This window comes from Cyanistes caeruleus, chromosome 6 (assembly GCF_971803275.1).
Source record: "Cyanistes caeruleus chromosome 6, bCyaCae1.hap1.1, whole genome shotgun sequence".
Classification (NCBI taxonomy): domain Eukaryota; kingdom Metazoa; phylum Chordata; class Aves; order Passeriformes; family Paridae; genus Cyanistes; species Cyanistes caeruleus.
The window spans coordinates 63,312,006-63,334,621 of NC_141706.1; the positions used below are offsets into that span (position 1 = coordinate 63,312,006).

The window sequence follows — 22,616 nt, forward strand, 5'->3', positions numbered from 1 at the left end:
CTTCACCTTCAGTTGTCCTGTAGGGAGAAACAACCAACCAAAGAGCATGCACACAAACACAACTCCTGAGCACCCCAACAGGGCACTTCTGGGTCTGCCCTGCTGTGAATTTACAGCTACCAAGTCACATGTGCTTTCTAAAACAACTCAGGAATCTATTTGCTTAATTTCATAAATATTAAACCTATGCATATGGCTTATTAGCATCTGACTAATGGAACCACACAGAAGCGAGCCCATTGTCCTTTTTCCTCACAAACCCACAGAATTATTAGCTTCAATTAAAATGAAGTCAATGCAATTAAAAGAAAAATGAAAGAAAAACCTGCCTAATACAAAATTGTTTAAACAGCTCCTGTGTCTTCCTTCTTTTTGACAAGCACTTGTTTTCAGCACAGAGATTTACCACATCTGGGTCAGATTATTACCATATTCACCCCTAACAGGGTGAGCATTTACCCAATGCAGAAGGGGCCAAGCATGTTGGAAGACTCCTCAAGCTGGGCACCCAAACCCATTTCCAGGACCACAGAACCACAGAATGGTGTGGGTTGGAAGGGACCTTAAAGATCATCTCATTCCAGCCCCCTGCCATGGGCAGAGACACCGTCCACTGGAACAGATTGCTCAGAGCTCCATCCAGTCTGTTCTTGAACACTCCCAGGGATGGGGCAGCCACAGCTTCTCTGGGTGACCTATGCCAGAGCCTGATTGCCCCCACAGTGAAGAGCTTTTTTCTAATAACTGATCTAAACCTGCTCTCTTGAAGCATGAAGCCATCCCCCCTGTCCTGTCACTGCATGCTCTTGTAAAGTCTCCAATCCAGGCTGCAGATTTAAACAGACTGAATTTTCAGAACCAAGGAAAAATAATTTACTTTTCCATTTACTGACTGGAGAGACAGGATATAAACAACAGCTTTCCTTTTGCCAAGGTCACAAGGAGCAGAACTGTAACTTAAATTTCCAAAAAGTACTTATAGGGAATGAAGAGTAGAGCTCTGTGAGCTTTGCTAAGCAGACAAGAAGTATTACCAAGCAGACATGGCAATTGATAGCTCAACAGAGAAAAGAGAAGATTTTCTTAATATGCCAGTTTTAAAACAAAAGAATTATACTGAGGCATTAAAACCACTTCATCAGAAGTATCAAGACCATGACTCAGAGCCAAAAGTAAAAGCAAATATTCACTGTCAAAACTGGATGGCAGAAGGAAATAACCTCTTGGGTATTTCAGCAATGATTTAATCACCTCCCATGACTAACTTGTAGAGACTTTGGAAGACTAATGGGATGGAACTGGATCCAAAGAGCATCTAATCCCAATTAATAAAACCAGGAATAACTCCAAAAAGACAAAGAAGAAAGATGACCTAGATTCTTTATTCCCTAAGAAGTCAGGAAAAAGCTTTCTTTCAGAGGGAATACATCCCACTTAACACAAAAAAAAAAAATTGCTTCTTCCTCTGAGGCAGCAGACAGGCTTTGATTGTGCAATTACTTCAACCAAGCATCAGTTAAAGTCTCATAGTAGATCTGACAAAATAAGTAAAGACCTCCCTGATGTGTCTCACAAGTCACACAAAAGAAACTGAGAGAATTCTCTCAGAGGTGGAAATTATTGGGAGTGAAATATATTTACATAGCTTTCATTACTTATCTCCCCAAAGCAAAGTAGGCCCTTTCAGGACCACACTAAATTCCTGTTCTGGTTGAGATTTTCAACTGCATGGAGTCCCAGTCTGCTTTAATCCACCAAGATTAGGTGGATTAAAACAAGGATCTACCATCCAGGAACCTAAATTGAGGTGTGATATGGTAATAACAGCAAAAAACAAGCCTCAGAGACAAAACAGAACACTTGCTCTCCCAGATAAGCCAACTTTTAAAGCTTCACAAAATGGTTAAAAAAGCTAAATTAACACTGTGTCATAAGAAGGTCTTTCCTTCCACCCTGTTCCTAACTCATTTTAGACACAGATTCCTACAGATGACCTCTGATGTCTGACTCACCATTCACAAACCCCTTCAACTTGCTAGTTCTGTACAAACAGTATTAACTGACGAAAAAAAGTTCATTTTCTGCCAGGTTAGAAAATTAGATCAGCTCCTTCAAGGGTTTGGTAAGCACCAAAGCTTGGTGGCTTTTTTCCTTGTGCCTGCTGCCTGTTCACAAACCTTGACACTTCCATGGCTGAACCATCACACTCATACTTGTTTGTGCTCCGAAGCCCACACACCACTTTTTTTGGCCTAAAAATCATATATATCACAGCCAACCTTTATGTTTACAAATGACAGCCCTGAATCACTGTCCTCATATATCTTGCATTCAAGGTATTTTCTGTAGAAAAAAAAAGCTTGCCAAATAAAATTCAAATGCATATTTAAGCCCCCCTAATCCCCACATGCTCAAATTAAAAGGTACAGGTCTGACAGATCTTCACTGCTTACCTCTAGTTTAGACTTCTTCACTCAAATTCACTTGGCTGAAATAAAGTTTTATGCTATTTTCCACAGTCTCCAGGGTTTCCCCCCATCCTAGAAGAAAGGCATTTTCTTGAACCACACTGCAGAGAAAAATGCAGCAGGAAGCCAAGCCATCCTTTCACTTGGAAGGGGTTTAAACAAGAAGATTCCAAACTGTTTTCCAACAAGTCCAGCCCCACGCACTGGCATGAGACCCCACTCCCCTGAATTCACCAGGGATGTTCCTACTTCTACCTCCCAGGGAATTTGACAGCCACAAAACTCCAGAAGCTTCTGACATTAAAATAAATATGTAAATAATGTAACCTCTGTTTCCTCATCTTTGCAGCCGTCAACACTGCAATTAGAGCTCTCCAAGGATGCACTTCCCCCCTAATGAATCCCTGGAAAAAACCTAACAGGGTGCAGGGCAGATTAGAGAATCCCCAGAACACAACTTGGTGAATTGATGTCTCCCCTGAGCAGCACAAAGCTGGGCCTAGAGACAGTAAGCTTTTTCACACTGTCTTCCTTTTGAAGCCTTATTAACAAATTAAATGAGAAATAAATACATCTCCCTCTGGAAACAGGAGTAAAAAAACCCTACGTTTTAGTAAGAAGCCCAGACACCTTTCCATAAGTCTCTTGAAGACAGGAAAGAGACCAGAAAAAGTTTATAATAAAGTAAGTTCATCAGCTACTGTCTAAGATTGTGGCAGTACATGAGCAAGCCCAAAACCACCAAACTGGCAGCAGCAGAAATTGAACTTCCCAGTTTTCTGTGGAGGCTGCTCTGGTCCTGAGCCCTTGTCTCACAGAGATGTCAAGCTTGGAAATGACACTTTGCCAAGACAGCACAACAGCTGACATGACACTGGGGAAGAAAAGGAGTTTCTTTGCTTTTGCTGGTCTGCAGACACCCACATTTCCTCCCTCTACAAGCCAGGATGGCTCACAGGTAGCTGGAGCACCAGGACTGACTCCTAAGGAACAGCTTTACATACCAGTTTCTTTCCTGCTCCCTATAAAAGGCAGTGGGATAACAAAGGTGAACCAGCAGTCCAAATTAACTGCCTTTTTTTTACCTAACAATTTTGTATCTCCTTGTTGGAGACCATATGGTCCAAGTTTACAGCCAAGAATAAATCTCTTTACCCACTCCTGTAACAACCTTAACGTTTTTTCGGGTTTGGGTGGATGCATTTCCTTTCCTCTTTATGTAAGTAAATCAGTGGGATATGCTTAACCTGCCTCCTAAAACTCAACACAGGCCATGAAATCCAAGCAGGCGGAGTAAAAGATAATTCATGGTCTCAAGTGAAGCCAGGTGGATTACAACTCCATTGGCAAGCACGCACACAGCATCTGCATGCTTAGAAAAGACTCAAGGAATTGTCTGAATAACCAAAAATTGTCATGCATACACAACAGATTTTGAATATAATTCTTGAGTGAACTCCTAAAAAGAAAGCAAAGCCATCCGTGCACCTTAGAAACTAACGCATTACAGGACTTTAATCAAGCATTGCTCCATTATTAGACACACTTTTCTCTGCACAAAAGTTTCTTTAAAGCCAAGTATCTGATGCCTTGAATCTCTGTTATACTTAAGAAAATAAACTTTAAAAGGCATTCATTATTCTTGAACTAAGCATTTCCTTACTAAGTCCCATCCTAGAACAACTTTTAACTGCTAATTTATCATCCTCCCTCCCAGTGACAGGGGAGATTTATAGTGGAAAAGGCTTATTTAACATTACTCTGATGCCAAAAACACATGGTGTTACACTTTTGGCAATACTGATCAAGAAGCAATAACCAAGGAAAACAAACTACTAAGAAATAAACCCCAAAAAACCCATTCTCACAATTGTAAGGCTTGGCAAGATTCTACTGGAATAAACTGCAGTGGAATCCCAACCTGAAAGTTGTTTCTAAAAGATCGAATGATTGATTTCATCCTCTTGCAGCCACCTGCCTACCCCTTATCTCCACTGCAGCACTGCTGTGCTTATCAGCACTCTGATCCCACTGATCTGCCAAGAGCACATTCCAGAGCCCCACTGCCCATGGGAGAACTGACCATGCAAACGTGCAGCACTAGGAGAAAGCCACTGTGAGTTTTCTAACACAGGGTCAAGCCACTGACATGGAAAGAGATGCAAAGGATGAGAAAGAAGAAATGCTACTTGCATGCTGCTGCCAAAATCCAGAACCAATCTGATGGCAGGGTCAAGGTCACAGTAAGAACAGAGATGGGAGGCCACCACAAGCACTCTCACACAAGGCATCTACCTCAGATGTGATTTAAATTAATGAAGTGAGGAAGAGGAGAAGAATGAACAGCCAAACCTCCAAAGCACAGGATTTTATAGCAAGAAGAACCTTCACTGCAGCCATCTGTGAAAAAAGAAACTAAAAACAGGACATCTGTTTGCCCAACAAGTTCTCAGATAGTCTGAGATGATTTTTTCTATGTAAGAGGTGAGAAGGGAAAAAAAAAAAAAAGAAGGGGGGAAATAAACCATGATAAAAGAAATGGTTCTTCTAATTTAATTCTATTTGGAGGACAAGAACCACCTAAGAATATGAAAGTGGAAACAACCTGACTGACAGAAGGCATAAGAAGATAGCTCTCACAGTTCTTCAGAAGGGAAAGCAGAGTCACAAAATTAATAAAATGAACTCATGGTAAAACCACACACAAGCTTTCTGAAACCCAGATGAAACAAAGATCTGAAGCTTACTGACAAATCAGCTAAATAAAGGCTCCTCAATATTTTAAAATCCAAGATATTTTACACAAGTGCAAATCACATCACTGCAGGTCACTTCATTAAGTGAGCAGCACACTTGACAGAATAGGAAAGGTCAGGGCTTTAGGAAAGAAACTACCAGGAGGCAGCACTGAAGGTAAAATGAAAATATTGCTTCAGAATGCCTGCAATGCAAGAAAGCGCAGCTGAAGCACGAGCGCATTAACCCACTATTCAATGAGAGGGAAAATCTCTAACAGATGATGCCAAAGCACTTGGGGCATTTTCTGCATCAATCTCCACTCAGTAAGATGGATTAGCTGGCTAATGTAACTCACAGCACAGCAGAAGGAGCAGGAGCCCAGGCTAGAACTGGGAAACGCATTACAGCAACTGCTCCAAACCTCCCGAGCCAGCAAACCACGGCTCTGAATTTTCCATGCAGATTTATCGGCACCCTTCAAACAAAAAGCACCATAAAGGCAATGTGCTTCTGCAGACAGCTTAATGAGCTTCCATAAACCCATCGACGTGTAGTCCATAAACCTGTGGACTATATCCAGGGGTTACAGCATTAGGAGTACTTCAAGGTTTTCAAATCTGGTAGATGTAATATTTACCCTTTGCAAACTGACAAAAAAAGTTTTAGATCATCTCTGCTCTCTGCATTGAGTTCCAACAACCTAGAGAAGGACTAAAAGCATCTGCCTCTGAAGAGCAGGAAACAAGTACACAAGAAAGCACAGACCAGAGTCAGGTTTACCATCAGATCCTGGGAAGATGCCAAAATAATCTGAGGAAAAAAAAACCTCTCTCCTACATATTTCAGATAACAGAAGAGATGAGATCCAACACACAATTTATTAGGAACAAATCTTATCAAAGGAATATAATTCCCTCCAATGACACGGTAACAGTACAGGTAATGAAACAGCAACTACAGGCAATATAGTTTTGGTTTAACTGGACTTTTGACACTCTTAAACTGACAGTCATATAATCTAAACCAAAGCAGAACATACTGAAGTAGTCAGAGATGATTAGAAACCCACACCCAGAGATAAGCTATCATTATTTCAGTCAGAGAGAAAATTGGTAGCAAGCCCATTCATATGGCTCTAATCTTTTCACATTCTCCACTGTTACAGAAAGCAACCAGAAGAAGAGGTTTATTTAGCAATGAACTTATTGCAGGCAGCTTCATATCTTGCTCTGCCTCGCTTGGATTTCTTATGGTCACAAGCAACGATTTCCAATATCTCCCAGACACTTTGTCCATCAACTACACATTGGAAAATATCAGGTTTTTAACAAAGAATAATCTCAGACAGTTTCAAAAACTTGGATGGAGAGCCTCAGAATCCAAAGTCATTTGAAGCAAGTGCAAAAGTCACCTGAAGTAACAAGTTGATTATTATTACCTTTTTGCTCTGTTAAACATCTGCACAATATAACATGGAAAGCAAGTTTGAATTCTGTTCTGCCCACAGATATGTGTAAAGTGCTAAAGAATCTGGGGCTTATGCTCAACATGAATCAAACATATCACTGCAAAAGAAATAAATACATCAAGATTCATCATCCTGCCTGAATGAAATGAAGATATGAAAAGAACACAAAATAATTTTGATTCTGGCTGTTGTACTAACAACTCAGACAGAACACCACGTCCAGCTCCAATAAAATGCAAACCAAGTGGAAAAGGCCTTAAAAATACCAGTGAGAACAGCCTCAAGTGTAACCAAAAAAAAAAAGTATTAAAAATCACTGAAGAGAGAAGACTGAAGCAATGAGATTTCTTTAGAATGAAAAACAGCAAAGAGAAAGCCTTCAAAACATTCCTAAAAAAGAGAAGTAATAAAAAAGTTCACAAGCGTATAAAACTGACAGTAGAGTTCAATTTAGACTGGAAATTAAGAGCAGCATATTCAATGGTAAGAACTGCAAAATACCAAACAGACTGACTAAGGATAAATCTCCATATGTTAGCTCATTTGCTTTGGGAGTTAATTAAATCTTCCTTCCTTGTGAATGAAATATGGTGAATTTATAAGAATAAGTGTCAATTACCTCCTTTCATTCACAGGTGGGTCATCTGAGCTTCCAGATGAGTTACTGTGGAAATTTATTAACCATTACTAAGAAACAACTTCCAGCATGAAGGCTTTGTAACACTGTAGGGAAACAATAATAGGTATACAACCCTGAGAGAGCTCTTGGAAGGAAAACACAGAGGAAAAGTAGCACACTTGAACCACATTGAGATGGAGAGTCCTCAATTACAACAAAAACAGCCCCAGAGATCCTACTCTGCAACAGAGATGCAAACAACAAGCTCTGGGGGAAGCAGACAGCTCTTGTGCAGAAACAAGAAGCAAGACAAGAACATGAACCCCAAAAACAGTGTCAGCAACTGCACCCAGTAAAGCAGAAAACACCATCAATTGCCTCAAGCAAAACTCAGCTACAAAAAACGTCCAAACTGAGAACCAAAGCAGGAGAGCAAACTGAGACATGCTGTCCTCTGCTGGAAGCGGCTCTGGAGGAGCCTGAAAGCACACGAGGACCACTTTGATCAAGTCCTTTGATCTTTGGCGAATGCAAGATCGAGGCATCATTTTACACCCGCACAGCTTTGCCTAAACGGGGCTGCTGCCTTTTGCACTGCTGTCACCAAAGGGACACTCCTGAGGCCACCTCTCCCACACCACCACACCTCTGTGACAAGGAGAGCACTTGCAGGACCGCAGAGGACATAATGAAAAGTAACACTTTTTTCCTAAGACAATAAGATAAATCCTTTCTTGTCACTGACTTCCTTCATCCTGTTCACTCAAAACAACGAACCAAGACAAGCAAAAGCTCTTAGACTGTATCTTCTCAACGTAATTCAAGCGTAGTTTAAAATATAAACATCACAGGAAAGATAAGACAAAAATTAAAAATACAGAAAAGGCTCCTACTGTAGTACTGGACTTCCATGGTGTACATCCAGAAAGAATTTAGAGTACAGCCTTTTAACCTTCCACACTAACTAAGGATGGTCTCCAGATCTCAAAGTGAATGAGTTCAGGCTAGCTGTGACCTATATCAGCAAGAGCCAATGCTGGGTACTCACCTAAGGGTTGAGTTTTGGGAGAAAAGGGAAAAAAAATAATGACTGTTCATGGCGGGGTGGAAAAAAAAGAAAAAAAGAATGAGTTAAGACTACCATCAGCACAGGTTCGCAAGAGGATTTTCCAACATTCCAACAAGCACCAAACCTTCAGCAAAGCACTCTTCATTCGGCAGAATTAACACGTTAAAAGAGTACAACGAAACACCTTCTTTCTTTACTACTCGAGCACAGTTTTAAACAAGAAACGTTTAACTCCGTGGGAAATGTGTTTTCCCTGGCGTTTCCCGTTTCGCAGCCCGAAGCATGGCAGCTCGGCGGGGCAGGAGCGTGTCCCGAGCTCACGCCGTGTCCCGTGGGTCCCTCCCCGCCTCCACCGAGAATCTCACCGCACAGAAGGCAGCGCGTCAAACCCACACCGGCCCCAGCCCCGGCTGACACGAGGAGGACACGGCGGCACAGACGGGACGGAGCCGCCTCGCAAGTGCCGCTCGGGTCTGGCGGAGCCGGTGTCGCCCCCACCCCCGGACCGGCCCGGGGAGCGACCCCTTCCCCCAGGCCCCGGTGCCCCGCAGAGCAGCCGGGGCTCAGCCCCGCGCCCGCTCCCCCCAGCGTCCGGCGCCACTCACAGCGTGTGCCCGCAGACGTTCACCATCAGCTTCAGGGAGGGGTTGCGGTACTTGGTGGTCTTGCACCGCGGGCAGCCCAGGTCGTCCATGGCCGCCTCCCGCTCCCCTCCCTCCTCCCGCCGCGCCTTCCGCCTTCCGGTGCCGCCGCCAAACGGCCCCGCCGCCGCCCAGCGCCGCTCCGCGCGTTCCGCACCCGGCCCGGCCCCGACACCGCCCGCCCCAGCGGCAGCGCCCGCCCGGCGGCGCGGCTGGGGGGGCTGCCCGGGCCCCAGAGCTCCGCGTGGAACAGGGGCAGACGGGGGACGCTTGCCCATGACTAACCAGCAGGAACCACGGAATCGATTACTTCGGGAAAGACCACCGTGTCACCCAGACCAGGGCACTAAGTGCCACGTCCAGTCTGCCCTTAAACGCCTCCAGGGATGGTAACTCCACCGCCTCCCTAGACAGCCCATTCCAATGTTTAATCACCCTTTCTGCGGAGGAATTTCACCTAATGTCCAACCTAAACCTCCACGGGGGAGCTTAAGACTCTGTGCTCTCATCCTGTCGCTGGTAGCCCGGGAGCAGAGCCCGATCCCTACCTGGCTACAGCCTCCTTTCAGGGAGCTGCAGACGGTGATAAAGTCACACCTCAGTCTCCTTTTCTCCAGGCGAAACACTCCCAAGTCCCTCAATCTCTCCCCATAGGACTTGCGCTCCAGACCCTTTCCCAGCTCCGCTACGCTTCTCTGGACGCGCTCCAGCACCCCAATGACTTTCTTGAAATGAGGGGCCCAGAAGCGAACATAACAAAACTCCCTCACCCACCAATACCGACAGCACCGGGAGCGTTTTAACCCTTCCCCTTCCAGGGAAAGCCGCAGGTGACGGAGCCGCCGCTTCCCGGGGGCTCCAGGTGGAGATGGGAGGGGGGGCAGCGGAGAGAGGAGCGCGGCCGCTTGATTGACGGTTGCCACGGAGACGCTGTAGCCCCGCCCTCCCGGCGCGGCGCAGCCAATGGGAGGGCGCGGCCGGGGCAGCGGTGGGCGGGGCCACATAGTCTTGCGGCGGGTGCGGGAGTCGCGGCGGGGGGAGCGGCGGAGCGCGGCCGGGATACAGCAGCGATCCCGGATGGTCACCGCGGGGCCGGGGGAAACCTGATCGGCTAGAGCAGCAGGAGGAGGAGAGAGATAGGAAGGGGGGAGAGGAGGAGAAGGGAACGCGGGGGGGGGGAGGGAGGAAGGAAAAAAAGAAACCCGTAAGAAAAGAAAGGGAAAAAAAAAAAAAAATAAGAAAAAGAAAACAAACCGAAACATGTCTTCTGCCTCCCCCGCCACGGACGACATCGTGATCGCGGTAGAGATCAAGGAGGAAAATGTGATGGAAATGCTCTCCGAAGCCCCCGACGGGCCCGCGCCGCCGCCCCCTCCCGCCGCTGCCCCGTTCCCCATGGAGCATGCAGGCTCCGCCGCCGCCGGCGAGGAGGGAGCCGCGGAACAGGTACTGCTCCATACGGAACTCTTGGCCAGGAATCACCACGCTGCCTCCTCTCCCTCCTCTTCGTCGTCTTCCTCCTCCTCCTCCTCCTCGCAGACCCCCCTGGCTTTCTCCCCGGACCACGTCGCCTGCGTGTGCGAGGCGCTGCAACAAGGTGGGAACCTGGACCGCCTGGCCAGGTTCCTGTGGTCTTTGCCCCAGAGCGATCTGCTACGTGGCAACGAGAGCCTGATGAAAGCCCGGGCGCTGGTGGCTTTTCACCAGGGCATCTACGCCGAGCTCTACAGCATCCTGGAGAGCCACAACTTCGACTCGTCCAACCACCCGCTGCTGCAGGAGCTCTGGTACAAGGCTCGCTACACCGAGGCGGAGCGAGCCCGGGGCAGACCCTTGGGGGCGGTGGACAAGTACAGGCTGCGGAGGAAATACCCCCTGCCCAGGACCATCTGGGACGGCGAGGAGACCGTCTACTGCTTCAAGGAGAAGTCCCGCAACGCGCTGAAGGAGCTCTACAAGCAGAACCGATACCCCTCGCCCGCCGAGAAGCGCAACCTGGCCAAGATCACCGGGCTGTCCCTCACCCAGGTCAGCAACTGGTTCAAGAACCGTAGGCAGCGGGACCGCAACCCTTCCGAGACCCAGTCCAAAAGGTGAGGGAAAACTTTTCCTCCCCGCCCCCTCTCCCGCCTGCCTTTCCCTCTCCCGGCTCTTTCTTCCCTTGCAAACATGGCGCTTACCTTCGGTGCGCCTCGTCCTCCCCTCCTTCCTCCTCCCCGCTCCCTCGTTCCCAACACACCCACCCGGCCCGGGCGTGCGAGGCGGCGCGGGGAAACTTCCCGGAGCCGCCGGCCCGCGCTCCCGGGGGAGCTCCCGGCACGGGGGAGCCGCGGGGCGGACTCCCGGGCGGGGACGGGCCGGGGGTGTCTGTTCCCCCCGCTCCTTGTTTTTATTCAATTGTCGCGCCTGACAGAGTTAATCATTGACGGCCGGAGGACGCGCGGGGTCCCGGCGCTCCGTCTGTTTTGAAACCTGACTCGGGAGCGGGCCGGGCTCGGGTTTCAGCGGGGGAGCGGGGCCGGTTCCCGGGGCTCCCGGCCCCGCTCCGCCCGCGGCTCGGGCTCGGCTCCCCCCGCCCCGCGGCGGGGGCGCGGGCAGGTGGAGGTGACCTCCTCGCTCCCGCCCCCCGCCTTCCTCCGGGAAGGGACGGGAAGGGGGGAGAAAGCGCGGGGAGGAGGGGGGAGGAAGGGAGCGGGGAGAGAAGGAGGGAAAGCGGCCGGCGGAGGGGGCCCCAAGGCATTTCTCAAGCAAGGGCGCGATTGTGCCGCCGCGGCCCCTCTCCGCGGGACACATCAAAGGGCGAGGGGGAGGGAGGGGAGAGCGACCGAAAAATGCAGCCGAGGGCGGACCAGTCAGCGAAAAAACCCGGCGCAGCCCCGGGCGGAGGCACAAAGGCCGCCCCCCATCCCTCCGTCCCTCCCCCCGGGCGCCGGGCACGGCCGGAGCTGCCTCCGCCGGCACCGGGGGCAGCGCGGGCCGGGGTCTCTCCCTTCCCCCGGGCCGGGGGCGGCAGGCTGAGCCCGGAGGGTCCCGCGGCGCTTCCCGGCCTTGCCTCACCTCGCAGCGCTTTGCCAAATGGCCGCGGCCGGTCTCACACGTGTGGACACCCCGGGCCGGAGGAGGGGGGCCCAGGCAGTCCCCGTCTGTCGCCGGGGTGGAGGAATTTATTTACAACTCCATAACCCAGTCTGTAAAGTTTCTCCTTTGGCGAGCGTTTGGTTTGATGTGTTCTGTTCTAAGAAACCTCCTCCCTTGGCTTGAATATTCGTTTAAAGTGCCTTGTAAAGGCAAAACACAGACAAAAAATGCTTGTGGAAACTTTCACATATTTGTGTTAAAGCTAGAAGTCCCCCTCGGTGCAGAGATCCTGGTATGCCGTGGTAATGCAATGTCATCTCTCCATCTTCTCCCATAGCGAGTCTGATGGCAATCCTAGCACAGAAGATGAATCCAGTAAGGGGCGGGAGGATTTATCTCCCCATCCACTCTCCAGCTCATCTGATGGCGTTACCAGCCTCAGCCTTCCCGGCCACATGGAGCCTGTCTACATGCAGCAGCTTGGAAACACTAAAATAGCCTTGAGCTCGTCTGGTGTCTTGTTGAATGGGAACCTCATGTCTGCCAGTACCTCTCCTGTCTTCCTCAACGGTAGCTCATTTCTTCAGGGACCCAACAGCGTCATACTCAATGGACTCAGCGTGGGCACTTCGCAGACTGTTACCTTAAATTCGCCCAAAACAGCATCGAGTGTTGTGAGCAATGGGGTGTCCATCACTGACATACTGTCATCATCGTCGTCAGAAGATGTTAAAGACTTCAAACTCCTTCAGGCTTCAGTCCCCAATGCCACAGCAGCCTTCAGCCCTAGCAACATCCCAGTCACTTTCCCAGGATTGATACCGAGCTCAGAAGTGAAAAGGGAAGGCGTAGAAACTGCTGCTTCCCAGGATGGAGGCTCCGTAGTTACTTTTACTGCTCCTGTCCAAATAAACCAGTATGGCATTGTCCAGATCCCCAATTCAGGAACAAATGGCCAGCTGCTGAACGGAAGCATTGGTTTTTCTTCTCTGCAGCTGCCTCCAGTTTCTGTGGCAGCTTCACAAGGTAAAAGCTTTGCCTCTTGCAGTAAGAGGTATGAGAAAAAGTTGGAATCTGGCACACTTAGCATTTTTGAAGTTGTGGTCCTTTTCTTCCGAGGTATCAACATTGTGTCTCAGCCATGGCTGCACACAGAACATCAAATAATACCGTTTGCCTCCCTTTATAGTGGGTTATGCTTGTGGGCAGACTGTTAGATGAGGCTGAGCTCCTCTGTTAAGAGCATGGAAGGAGGTCTGGTAATTTACACCCCTTTCATCTCATGCTGTTCACAGAAGTCTGTGATGCGAGTCTTCACAAATATCTGCAAATTTTACATGTTTCAGTAACTGAAAATATTCCCCATTTGCCACTGAATTCTTTTAATGAGAATGTTCATAAAAATGAAAATTATGACAGCTGGAAATTGTTACCGTTGTTGTTCTTGTGGTAGTTGTTTTGGTTTTTTTGTTTTCTTAACAAAGGCATTTCACAAAAATACATTTTGAATTACTGTAGACACAACAAGACCGAGCAGTTGCTTGTACATTTTCTATTCCATAATTAAGAAAGATTAAACTCGAGGGAAACACAGATAACATAACAATAGAAGTAAGCACTAGCTTGTAGATATAAAATGTGAGGCTATTTGAATAAAACTGCCCTCAGTCCAAGGGAAATATGTCATCACAGGTTCATGTGCCAAGTGTGCAGGCTCCTCCCCAAGTTTACTTTAGAGTTGGTCTTAACATACCATAGTCTGAATCTTGCAGCTGGCCAGGAGGAATCCCAGGGAGCACAAACCTAGTTCTGGATCCCTTTTTTGAAGCAGGTCAGTTAAAAAGCACACTTGAATACAGCTGGTACTTACTGGCCACTTTATTTTTGATTATGAAAATGATTAAACTGCAATGATTCTCTCTAGTTTCAGGAGCTGTGAATACTATAATGAAAGTCAAGCTGTGCTCTATGCTTCTTTGAATTTAATGTGTGTAGGGTGTGAATTGTTCTTGCTGAAGCACAGGGAGGAACACTGAAGCTCTGTAACCACATTTCAAATGGGTGCACAATTGTAAGGTCCTAAAATGTGGCACTCACAGGCACTGGAAGTTATTGGCACATAGTTTAACCAAGATTAAGGAGAGAAGACATTTAGTCTGAATGCCACCTGTAATTACTAAAGCCACTTAATCTACATTCTCCAAGGCATAAACTAACAGCCAGCAAAGGTGAGAAAGTTCAGTCCTTTTAAGTATTGTAGAACTATTGTATTTGAAAGTCCTAAGATTCATAATAAGCTCTTCTCTGACCATTTTTCCCTATTGTTAAAAATACTGACTGCCCACTGGACAGTGATCCACCGTATCTTTGGTGCAGAGAAAAGTTCTGGTTTCTTTGGATGGATAGCTGGTTGCCTATTCCAAGTGGAGCATGCTGCAGGCAATTTCAAGTTAGCCAGTAAATAATACTGACAGTAACTTCAAGTTACCTGCCTTTATTATTCTAGTTCACCCATATGCATAATATATTCCAAAAAATTGTCACTGATTAACTGAAATTACTAGAGAACTAAAATATTCTTCATGTGAGAAATTCATCTTCGGTGCTATTATAAAATATTCAGCTGTGTCCAACTGTAGTCTCTTGTAATTAAACTGCTTTTGAAAAAGAGAGGTGTTCCAAGTGGGACTCAGCCCCAAGAGCCAGTATTTCTTATTTTAGGAATTAGCATAATGACAACTGACATGACACATGTCCAGTGAAAACAACTCCAGGTCATTTCTGGCCACTGCTTCTTGCTTTGGCTCACTACAGCACCACACGAGCAGTGCCATGGCTTTCAGCAAGGGCAGGCATGCTGGGTCACTTTCCACAGTGTGGATGTGGTAGGATTAGGATTTTAGAAAAACATGATAAAGCAAGGTGAAAGGGAATAGAGCTGAGTGCTTGAGGAGTACCTAGTTAGACCAATAGAAAGGACCATTTTTTCATGTTTTCTGGGCAGCTTGACTCGGGCAGGTTCTGCCCAGCAGTAGTGGATTTCATGTGACGTGTCTCCAGTTCCCACACACAAGCTGTAGTCTGTCACTGAACTATCTTTAATAGCTTTTCATGCTTCTATTCTTAGGTTGAAATTGAGTGGTGGCAACTATTGAAGGCCAAAGCACATTCATTTTAGTCACATGGCTGGGGACTGTTTGCCCCTTAATGAGAGTCTGAAAGATATCTAATCTAATATACCAGAAACTTTTTTTTTTTTTTTTAACTTTCTAGAACCAACTTCTATTAGCAGCATTGATTTCTTTACACCAAGTTTTCTCTCACCTGCTACAAAAATTGCTTTTAAGTGTTGCATGAAATACTAGTGTATGTGTATACTGCAAAGATAAAAAAGACCGGTACTGCATAACTCTCTGCTAGCTGTAATCTCTGTTTTCTTTTCTTTGGCTTCCCTTTCCCTAGGTAATGTTTCAGTAAACTCCAGCACATCTGATGGAGGAACTTTTACGACTGAATCTTCAACAGTGCAGCAAGGAAAGGTTTTCTTCAGCCCCCTTGCTCCGAGTGCAGTGGTTTATACAGTTCCCAATTCGGGCCAGGCAGTAGGATCTGTCAAGCAAGAAGGACTGGAAAGAAGCCTGGTGTTTTCTCAGTTGATGCCAGTCAGTCAGAACACGCAACTGAACGTCAACATGTCTTCTGAAAATATATCCAGTGCAGGACTCCAGTCCCTGGCCTCCTCGTTAGTGAATGTAACGCCCTCACATAATTTTTCCCTTACACCACCAACTCTTTTAAATGCTGCAGAACTGAGCTCTGGTATCTCAGAGAGCCAGTCCATGTCTTCACCTGTGACCAGTACCTCTACGGTGATATCTATCAGCAACACTAACTATGCAACCCTCCAGAACTGTCCCCTCATCACCAGTCAGGATCTGTTGTCCATTTCTACAGCACAGCCCGTGCTTGGAGAAATAGTTTCGACAAGTGGAGACCGTGTCAGCCACCCCCCTGCACAAGTGCACCAGGATTTTGGCAGAGAGCACAGGTTGGTTCTGCAAGCCGTACCTGATGTCAAAGAGAATTTCTTACCTAATTCTGAGAGTAAGTCAACTGGCAATTTAATGATGCTGGATTCCAAATCTAAGTATGTTATGAGTAACATGGTTGACACGGTATGTGAAGAACTGGAAACGGACAAAAAAGAACTTGCCAAACTGCAGACAGTTCAGATGGATGAAGTTATGCAAGACTTGTAACTTCTTTCTTTTCTTGCTTTCTGTTTTAATAGATAAGTCTCCTGTTGAGGCCCTAACAAACACCTAGTGGGTGTTTGTGGGTTTTTTGGTTTGGTGGGGTTTTTTTTTCATTTAAAGAAACCAGAAGAACATTTAAGTGGTCTGAATCAATGTACAGAGGAATCTCCGGCAATGGAATTAGGTTGCCACGCTTGGTTTGCATGCAGTATTCTCTTTTAAGCAGATTAAAAGAGAAAGGAAATAGCCAGGACAAGTACTGAGGAATGGGTACAGGTTTGGCTACCAGATACTCCCCTGAAAATTTAACTAGACTCTCCATAGTACAACATACTCTTAACAGTAAGTATACACTCCTAGCTTCAGACAGAAAACAAAAATCTCACTCCAGAATAGTAGAAACAATGCAGACATTTTTTTCTGTTTACTTCTAGTCCATGGGCATTGAGAGATTTCTAAGGAACTCTAGACGATACCTCTCCGGCTACTTTTATGTTGTTTGAGGTTAAGAAACAAAACAAAATCATAATATTGTTACTGGTATGTTTGCTTTTTTTCCAGCAGACTTGCATTCAAACCAAAAATTTCACATCAATCATGTACAGGTTTTTAAATGCTACAGTTAGCATTTTGTCAGTGCACCAGAAAAGGCATCATTTGAAACTCGAATTATGCAATTCAGAAGCTTTCTATCCAGTATGAATGTAAATATTGTTTCACTTCTTATAAAGGAGACTTTTTTTTTTTAATTAGTACAATGGATTTTATTTATGGTTTATGTTCCCTTTCACTTTAGACACAATGCATTGAAAAGGAAAACGTTTTCTGGCTGTTTAATTTATTTTATTGTTTGAGCAGGAAGTAAGCGTAGTTATTTCTGACAAGGTTTTACTTTTTTGTAGGTTTTTTTCAAGCAATAGACTGTAAAAGTAAAATGTTAATCACACTGAAACTAGAAAATTAATTCCCAGTCTCACAAACCCAGGAGGTCACTGTTTCTACCCCCTCTGTTTTTGTGTTCAGGGGTTTTTTGTTTGTTTTGTTAGTAATTTGCGAATTAGTTGAACCCTTTTGTGTATTTTTTACAGAATTCCACGTGCCTTTCTTCCTAGTGGCCTTATCTTTGTTACTAAAGCACAGTGGCAGGAGGAATAAAAACACTGATTTGCAAATATCCGTCCTCAGGGCCAAATCTTGATGCCTTACTTCTGCGAGCAGACCTGCTGACACGGGTGCCCCTGCTTGCACGAGTAAGAAGAGGTCTAAGAGTCTTCTGGACTTTGTGGGTGATTTTGGACATTGTGACATTTCCTGGCAGTGCAGAAAGCCAAGCATGGGTCCTTCTGCACCACGTCAGCAGGACAGGAGAGGTCTGCCATAGGGCTGTGCCGAGGAGAAGCTCGTGGCTCCAGCCTGGGGCAGATGTGCAGGAAAGGTTGGATGGACAGGCCAGGGAAGGGAACCCCATGTTCACACAGGCCCTTTGGCCAGCCAGCCCGTGTGGGAGGGCTGCAGCTGCCCCATCCAGGAGTGCAGTTGAGTCTGTATTTATATATATATATCCTCCCAGGAGAAGCAGCCTGGGGGCTGATGGTGGGAACTGCAGCAGCCGTGGTCGGTGCCTGGCTGGGGATGGGTGTCCACACCTTTCTCCCTGGGGACAGCAGAAGCAGGTGGGCTCTGGGCAGGTGGAACAGACCTTAACCTTTCCTCCAGAGGAGTTTTTGTAGCATGGAAAAGCACATCCTTTAAGCTTTAAAATAATAATAAGAATTCAGATGACATGCTGTTAATCCTTGTGGGTTTGGTTTTGTTATATTTTATCCTAATGTGAATATATACAGTAACTAAAGCACGTGTTGGTCCTCATCAGGGGCCTGGTCTGAAGCCTTTGGAAGGCAATGGGAAATGTTTTCATAAGCTTCTGTGGGCTCTGAATCAGGGTCAGGACAAAACAAGATCACTTGTAAAGGACAAAAAAAAAAAAAATGGAAAGGAAAGATAATTAGGGTTGGGTATCCCAGTGTGTTTGTCTTGGTTTTAACTGGTTTCATGGAAAGCTTTTGGGGAATGAAGGTTTTTCCGTGCGCCGTGAGCACGGCATCGGCATTCTCATTGTAGTTTTGCACTATATTGCGTATTTTGCGAGGTTTTCTGTGGAACCTTGAGGCTGAGCTCGGTTGGTGAGCACTGGAGTCCATGCTGTGAGCCCAAGTCTCCAGAGCTGCAGGGAAAAGTGCAGGAAAAGGGAAGAAGGAGTGTGCAAGGGGAGCATTTGCAGCTGTACGGAGCTGCTGGCGCTCTGCAGGCAGGAGCAGCTCATCAGCAGTTGGCTGTCCCCACGTGCTCCCAGGCAAACAGGGTGTTTGAGGCAAGTGCTTTAAAGCAGAGATTATCACAAGCAGGACATGGAGCTCTATGTTCCCCTGGCACAACTTTCCCTGACGTTCCCGGGAGCTCCGCGTGAGCAGGGAACCCGATAGTCCAGAGTTCTCCCAGCAGCTCTGCTTGTTTATCTATTTGCTGGGCCCCAGCATGAGCAATGTTTCCCACCTCTTCTTCACCCATGTAACTAAGATGGTGATGACAGTAGCAGTAGCTGTATATGCTTTGCATGAAATCATTCAGCCATTTGGAAAATTAGAAATACCCTGTATCATGGTCATTTTAGTGGAGAACGTGTACTTGGCTCTGAAGGAGTTGATGGTGAATTAATATTTGGTCTGTGAAGCTCAGACTATATTTGGAGGCAAGCTAGGGAATATTTCAGAGCAGTTGGTGGTGTGATCATCTCTCATAACTGAAGAGACTGTGGTGTTACAACAGTACCTGTTACTTTATTTTTAATTTTTCCTTCTTTGCATTCGTTGTGTTACTGAGGCTCTGAATTCCACGGCTTTGTGGCACAGTTGATGTGAAAAACTGTGTATGTTGTTACAGTGGCACGTTTCTTGGAGTGTCTGGTACTTCTAATAGGAGACTTCCCACTCTTCAGTGGGAGTGGAAGATGTACATAAAAGCAGTGTTTTGGGACAAAGTAAGATTAATCTAGTCTTCCAGATATCAAGTAACTTCTTATTATCTTTTACTCTTTCTTTCTTTCTTTCTCCCACTGAAAATAAGTGTCATTCCCTCCAGATAACGTAGTTATAACCTCATGTTTTCTGCAGGTACATATGCACAATATAAAGACTCATTGCACGGTACAGTGTGTTTAAAATAGAAATTTAAATAAGTAGTTTTATTCCTTACAAGGGTAAGTTTTTATTTTGTGGCCCTCAGGCAGGCAGGCTCACTGCTCTCAATAGACAGTACTCAAAGCCCCAAAAAGTGTCCAGGGCCAGTTCTTTGGCTGCTGTAAATAAGGCATTGCTCCAGTGATTCCCAAACCAAGGATTTTTACGTGGTGTTTAGGGGATTTGGATGCTGGTCTCCCACACATGGGAAGGCAGTGAGTGTCCAAGCCCCACAGACAACCCTTATTATCACATTCTGTTGTTTAAATGGAAGGTATGTCTACCTGGCATACACATTCCTTCTCTTCCCTCCCTCTCTGTTATGGATGAGAATAAAATATCATTTCAACTTCACATATGTTTGTAACTTCTCAGTCCACTGGAAGTCTTACAGAAAACATTGCCAAATTCTGCTGCTTTACTAGTCCCAGACTCAGCTTTGAAAACTATGCCTGAAGTTCAAGCAAATTCTTACAAAGCATGATGTTAAAAACCCCTCTCTTTACTACTTTTGATTAAAGCTGCTTCTGTTGCACCCAGAGTTTTGCAGAAAACCAGAAACACGATGAACTGAATGCTCTGTGTGGACTATTTGCAGCATCATCCCTGTGGTCATACCTGCAAGGACATTTCAGCAATGTAAATCACAGACTTCTATTGGCCAGGTCCTCAGCTGGGCTAAACTAGCACGTTTCCATTGACTTTAATGTCCTTTCATGCCAGCTGGGAATATGGTCCCTTCATTTCACTGGGATGGATTTGGCCCAGTACAGAGTGGCAGCACAAACCAGAGCACAAGGCTGACACTTGGGTAGAACCAAACAGTCTATCAAAGCATATACCTCTTCCCATTTACTGCTTTCCCCTACCTGTGGATTCAGGAAGACTCATTCAGAAAGTGACTTCACCCAGAAGTGAGGCTGGAACTGTCGTTACTGCTCTCAGTCTGAGATTGATTACAATAATGGACAGGTTCTGACTTTAAATCATGCAAAATCACCTCAGTGATGATTTTCAGTTAAATAAATCAGGGTGGAATTTGGCCCTGTGTGCACAGGAGCTTTTCATGTGCATAGATTTCCAGTGTCTGTGCACTTTTCTTAGCAAGGGCAGATGAACAAGAGGGTGCATCTCTCCAGTATCATGTGAAATATGCGTGCCAGGCTCTGGGAATGTGAACTGTCCAGAGCTTGTGGTTGAGAAGAATGTCAAATCATCAAAAAGAATAGTCATTTTATAATTCTGAAAACAAAAATAATGGTATTTTTAAAAGCAAGGATGCCTGAAGTCTTCCTGTATCTCCTAGCAGTTATTATCTTGAAGGATATTTTGTACCTTAGTTGTATGTTTCATATAATTTAAAAATTTGCTTCTTAAATTTCTGAACTCAAGGAGGGGGTGAATCTTCTGGCTTTCAGGATTCACATTCAGAGGATGTTTGTTCTTTTGCTGCATGTACTGTTTGTCCAGAACTAACCAGTTATTTCTCCAATATGGGTTTTATTGTGCCTTACAACAAATATTAAATTTAAGCGGAATGTACGCGTTAGAGGAGGGAATAATCAAGAAGACTTTACTGCACTGTTAGGTGATGCTGCCCCAGAGTGTATCATCAAACATATCTGTGCTTAATTACCCAACCAAAGAGATCTAAAATATGTATGTTTGTTGTACTGTAATAGGGGTTTGTGCCTGGACAATTAAGTGTTTTATTTGTATTCTGAGATGATGTGAACTTATTTTTCTAAACACTATACTGAATAAACTTTATATTTATACACATCTTGTGTAAATATTTCTGTTTGGATGTCATGTGAGGGCTTTGAATTTTAAGTTGGAAAAGCAATCTGAAGTAGAAACTTGGCTTCTAATGACTCATCATGAAAGGTGATGGCAACTAGGAACGCCTGTGCTTGCCAGGGATTTGATGTAAACCCTATTTAAGCAAGAATGAGACTTTCTGTTGACTTGAGAGGGATTTGTCGGAACTCTAAAATGCTAAATTAAAAATCATAAATCTTATACCTCATATTGAACCTATTTGTGTCTGAAACCAAGTTTATACCATAATTAGATACTATTAAAATCTATTTCCACCTGCTGGTTAGGACTAGTCAGTATTTACTTGTGGTTCCCATGACACTGGCATGCTTTCTGTCAGGGGCTTTTTTGGGATAGGTGTATTCCTACTTGCTAAATTCCTGTTTGTTGAAATTTTTCTCTAAAATGTTTCACATAGTGTCAGACTTGGTTTTGGCAGCCTTTTGAGAACAGCTTGAAATGTTATGTTCCCCTGATATGAAAGGGTTCAAACACATTACCATATTACTTCAGATCTGTATTCCAAGCACCAGGATTGCCTGGTTACGATTTTGATGCCAAAATGAAAGACAGTAAATCCAAATAGACTGATCTGTGCAGGTGGACTTGTTTCCCTCACTGAAGCTTTATACACATGAGAGATAATTAACAGGTAATTGCACACACCAGCAGGAAAACACCTTTCATCCCTAAAACTGTGTTTAGGCCATAGGAAGCAAGGTGACATCTGACAGTTTTTTTAATAGATATATATATTTTTATAGATAATTTAAAAACATGAAATCCATGATGTTCTTACTCACTAAGACATTACCTTGGTGTTTTTCACCATTCCTCCACCTTTCCCATTCAGCACAGCCTCTCTCTCCTCGCAGCTCAGTGGCAAAGCACAGGGAGTCACCTGCCAGCCCGGGGAGCATCTCCCCTCTCTGCTTGAGGCTGATCCGACTCTGCAGCTGCCAAAATAAATCCACTTACCCAGGAGCATCCCTAAGGTAGAGCCAATTGCCTCGTTGCCCAATTCCCGTTTCCTTCCCAGAAGCTGGGTCCTGTTGGCGGCGCTTCCCTTTGCCGTGCCTCGCTTCTCCCTGAGCTGGAGGTACGTGATGGTGTTCTCCTGCCCTGCAGATCCCGAATTCCAAATTGATCCTGGGGCAGCAGCTCTGTCCCAGCTTTGCTCTCAGCAGGAGCTGAGGATCTAAAGCCATCCTTCGACCTCCT

General features: G+C 45.7%; 2 protein-coding genes across 4 annotated transcripts in view; one reads left to right on the forward strand and one right to left on the reverse strand.

Moving 5' to 3' along the window:
• MNAT1 (MNAT1 component of CDK activating kinase) overlaps window positions 1-9,933 on the reverse strand; it is a 117,653-nt gene extending 107,720 nt beyond the window's left edge. The window contains exon 1 of one of the 3 annotated variants that reach the window (XM_086895562.1): window positions 9,779-9,933. Coding sequence is in view for 2 of the 3 variants with exons in the window: in XM_023927368.2 (XP_023783136.1) it covers window positions 8,969-9,057 (89 nt within the window). In the remaining variant the exon portion in view is untranslated. Of the gene's footprint in view, window positions 1-8,968; window positions 9,133-9,778 lie in introns of those variants that run through there. The other 2 variants (XM_023927368.2, XM_086895563.1) reach the window with 2 other exon arrangements.
• Window positions 9,934-9,986: 53 nt separating this feature from the next.
• Window positions 9,987-21,356, forward strand: SIX4 (SIX homeobox 4). The gene is made up of 3 exons (XM_086895560.1): window positions 9,987-11,097; window positions 12,420-13,108; window positions 15,545-21,356. Exons 1-3 carry the CDS (start codon window positions 10,265-10,267, stop codon window positions 16,339-16,341), a joined length of 2,319 nt encoding a protein of 772 aa, XP_086751686.1. The 5' UTR covers window positions 9,987-10,264; the 3' UTR covers window positions 16,342-21,356.
• The last annotated feature ends 1,260 nt before the right edge of the window (window positions 21,357-22,616 follow it).

Coding starts and splice junctions, on each gene's coding strand:
- SIX4 (XM_086895560.1), top strand. CDS start 10,265: ATGTCTTCTGCCTCCCCCGCCACGGACGACATCGTGATCGCGGTAGAG. Junction 11,098..12,419: donor TCCGAGACCCAGTCCAAAAG/GTGAGGGAAAAC, acceptor CTTCTCCCATAG/CGAGTCTGATGGCAATCCTA. Junction 13,109..15,544: donor TTCTGTGGCAGCTTCACAAG/GTAAAAGCTTTG, acceptor CCCTTTCCCTAG/GTAATGTTTCAGTAAACTCC.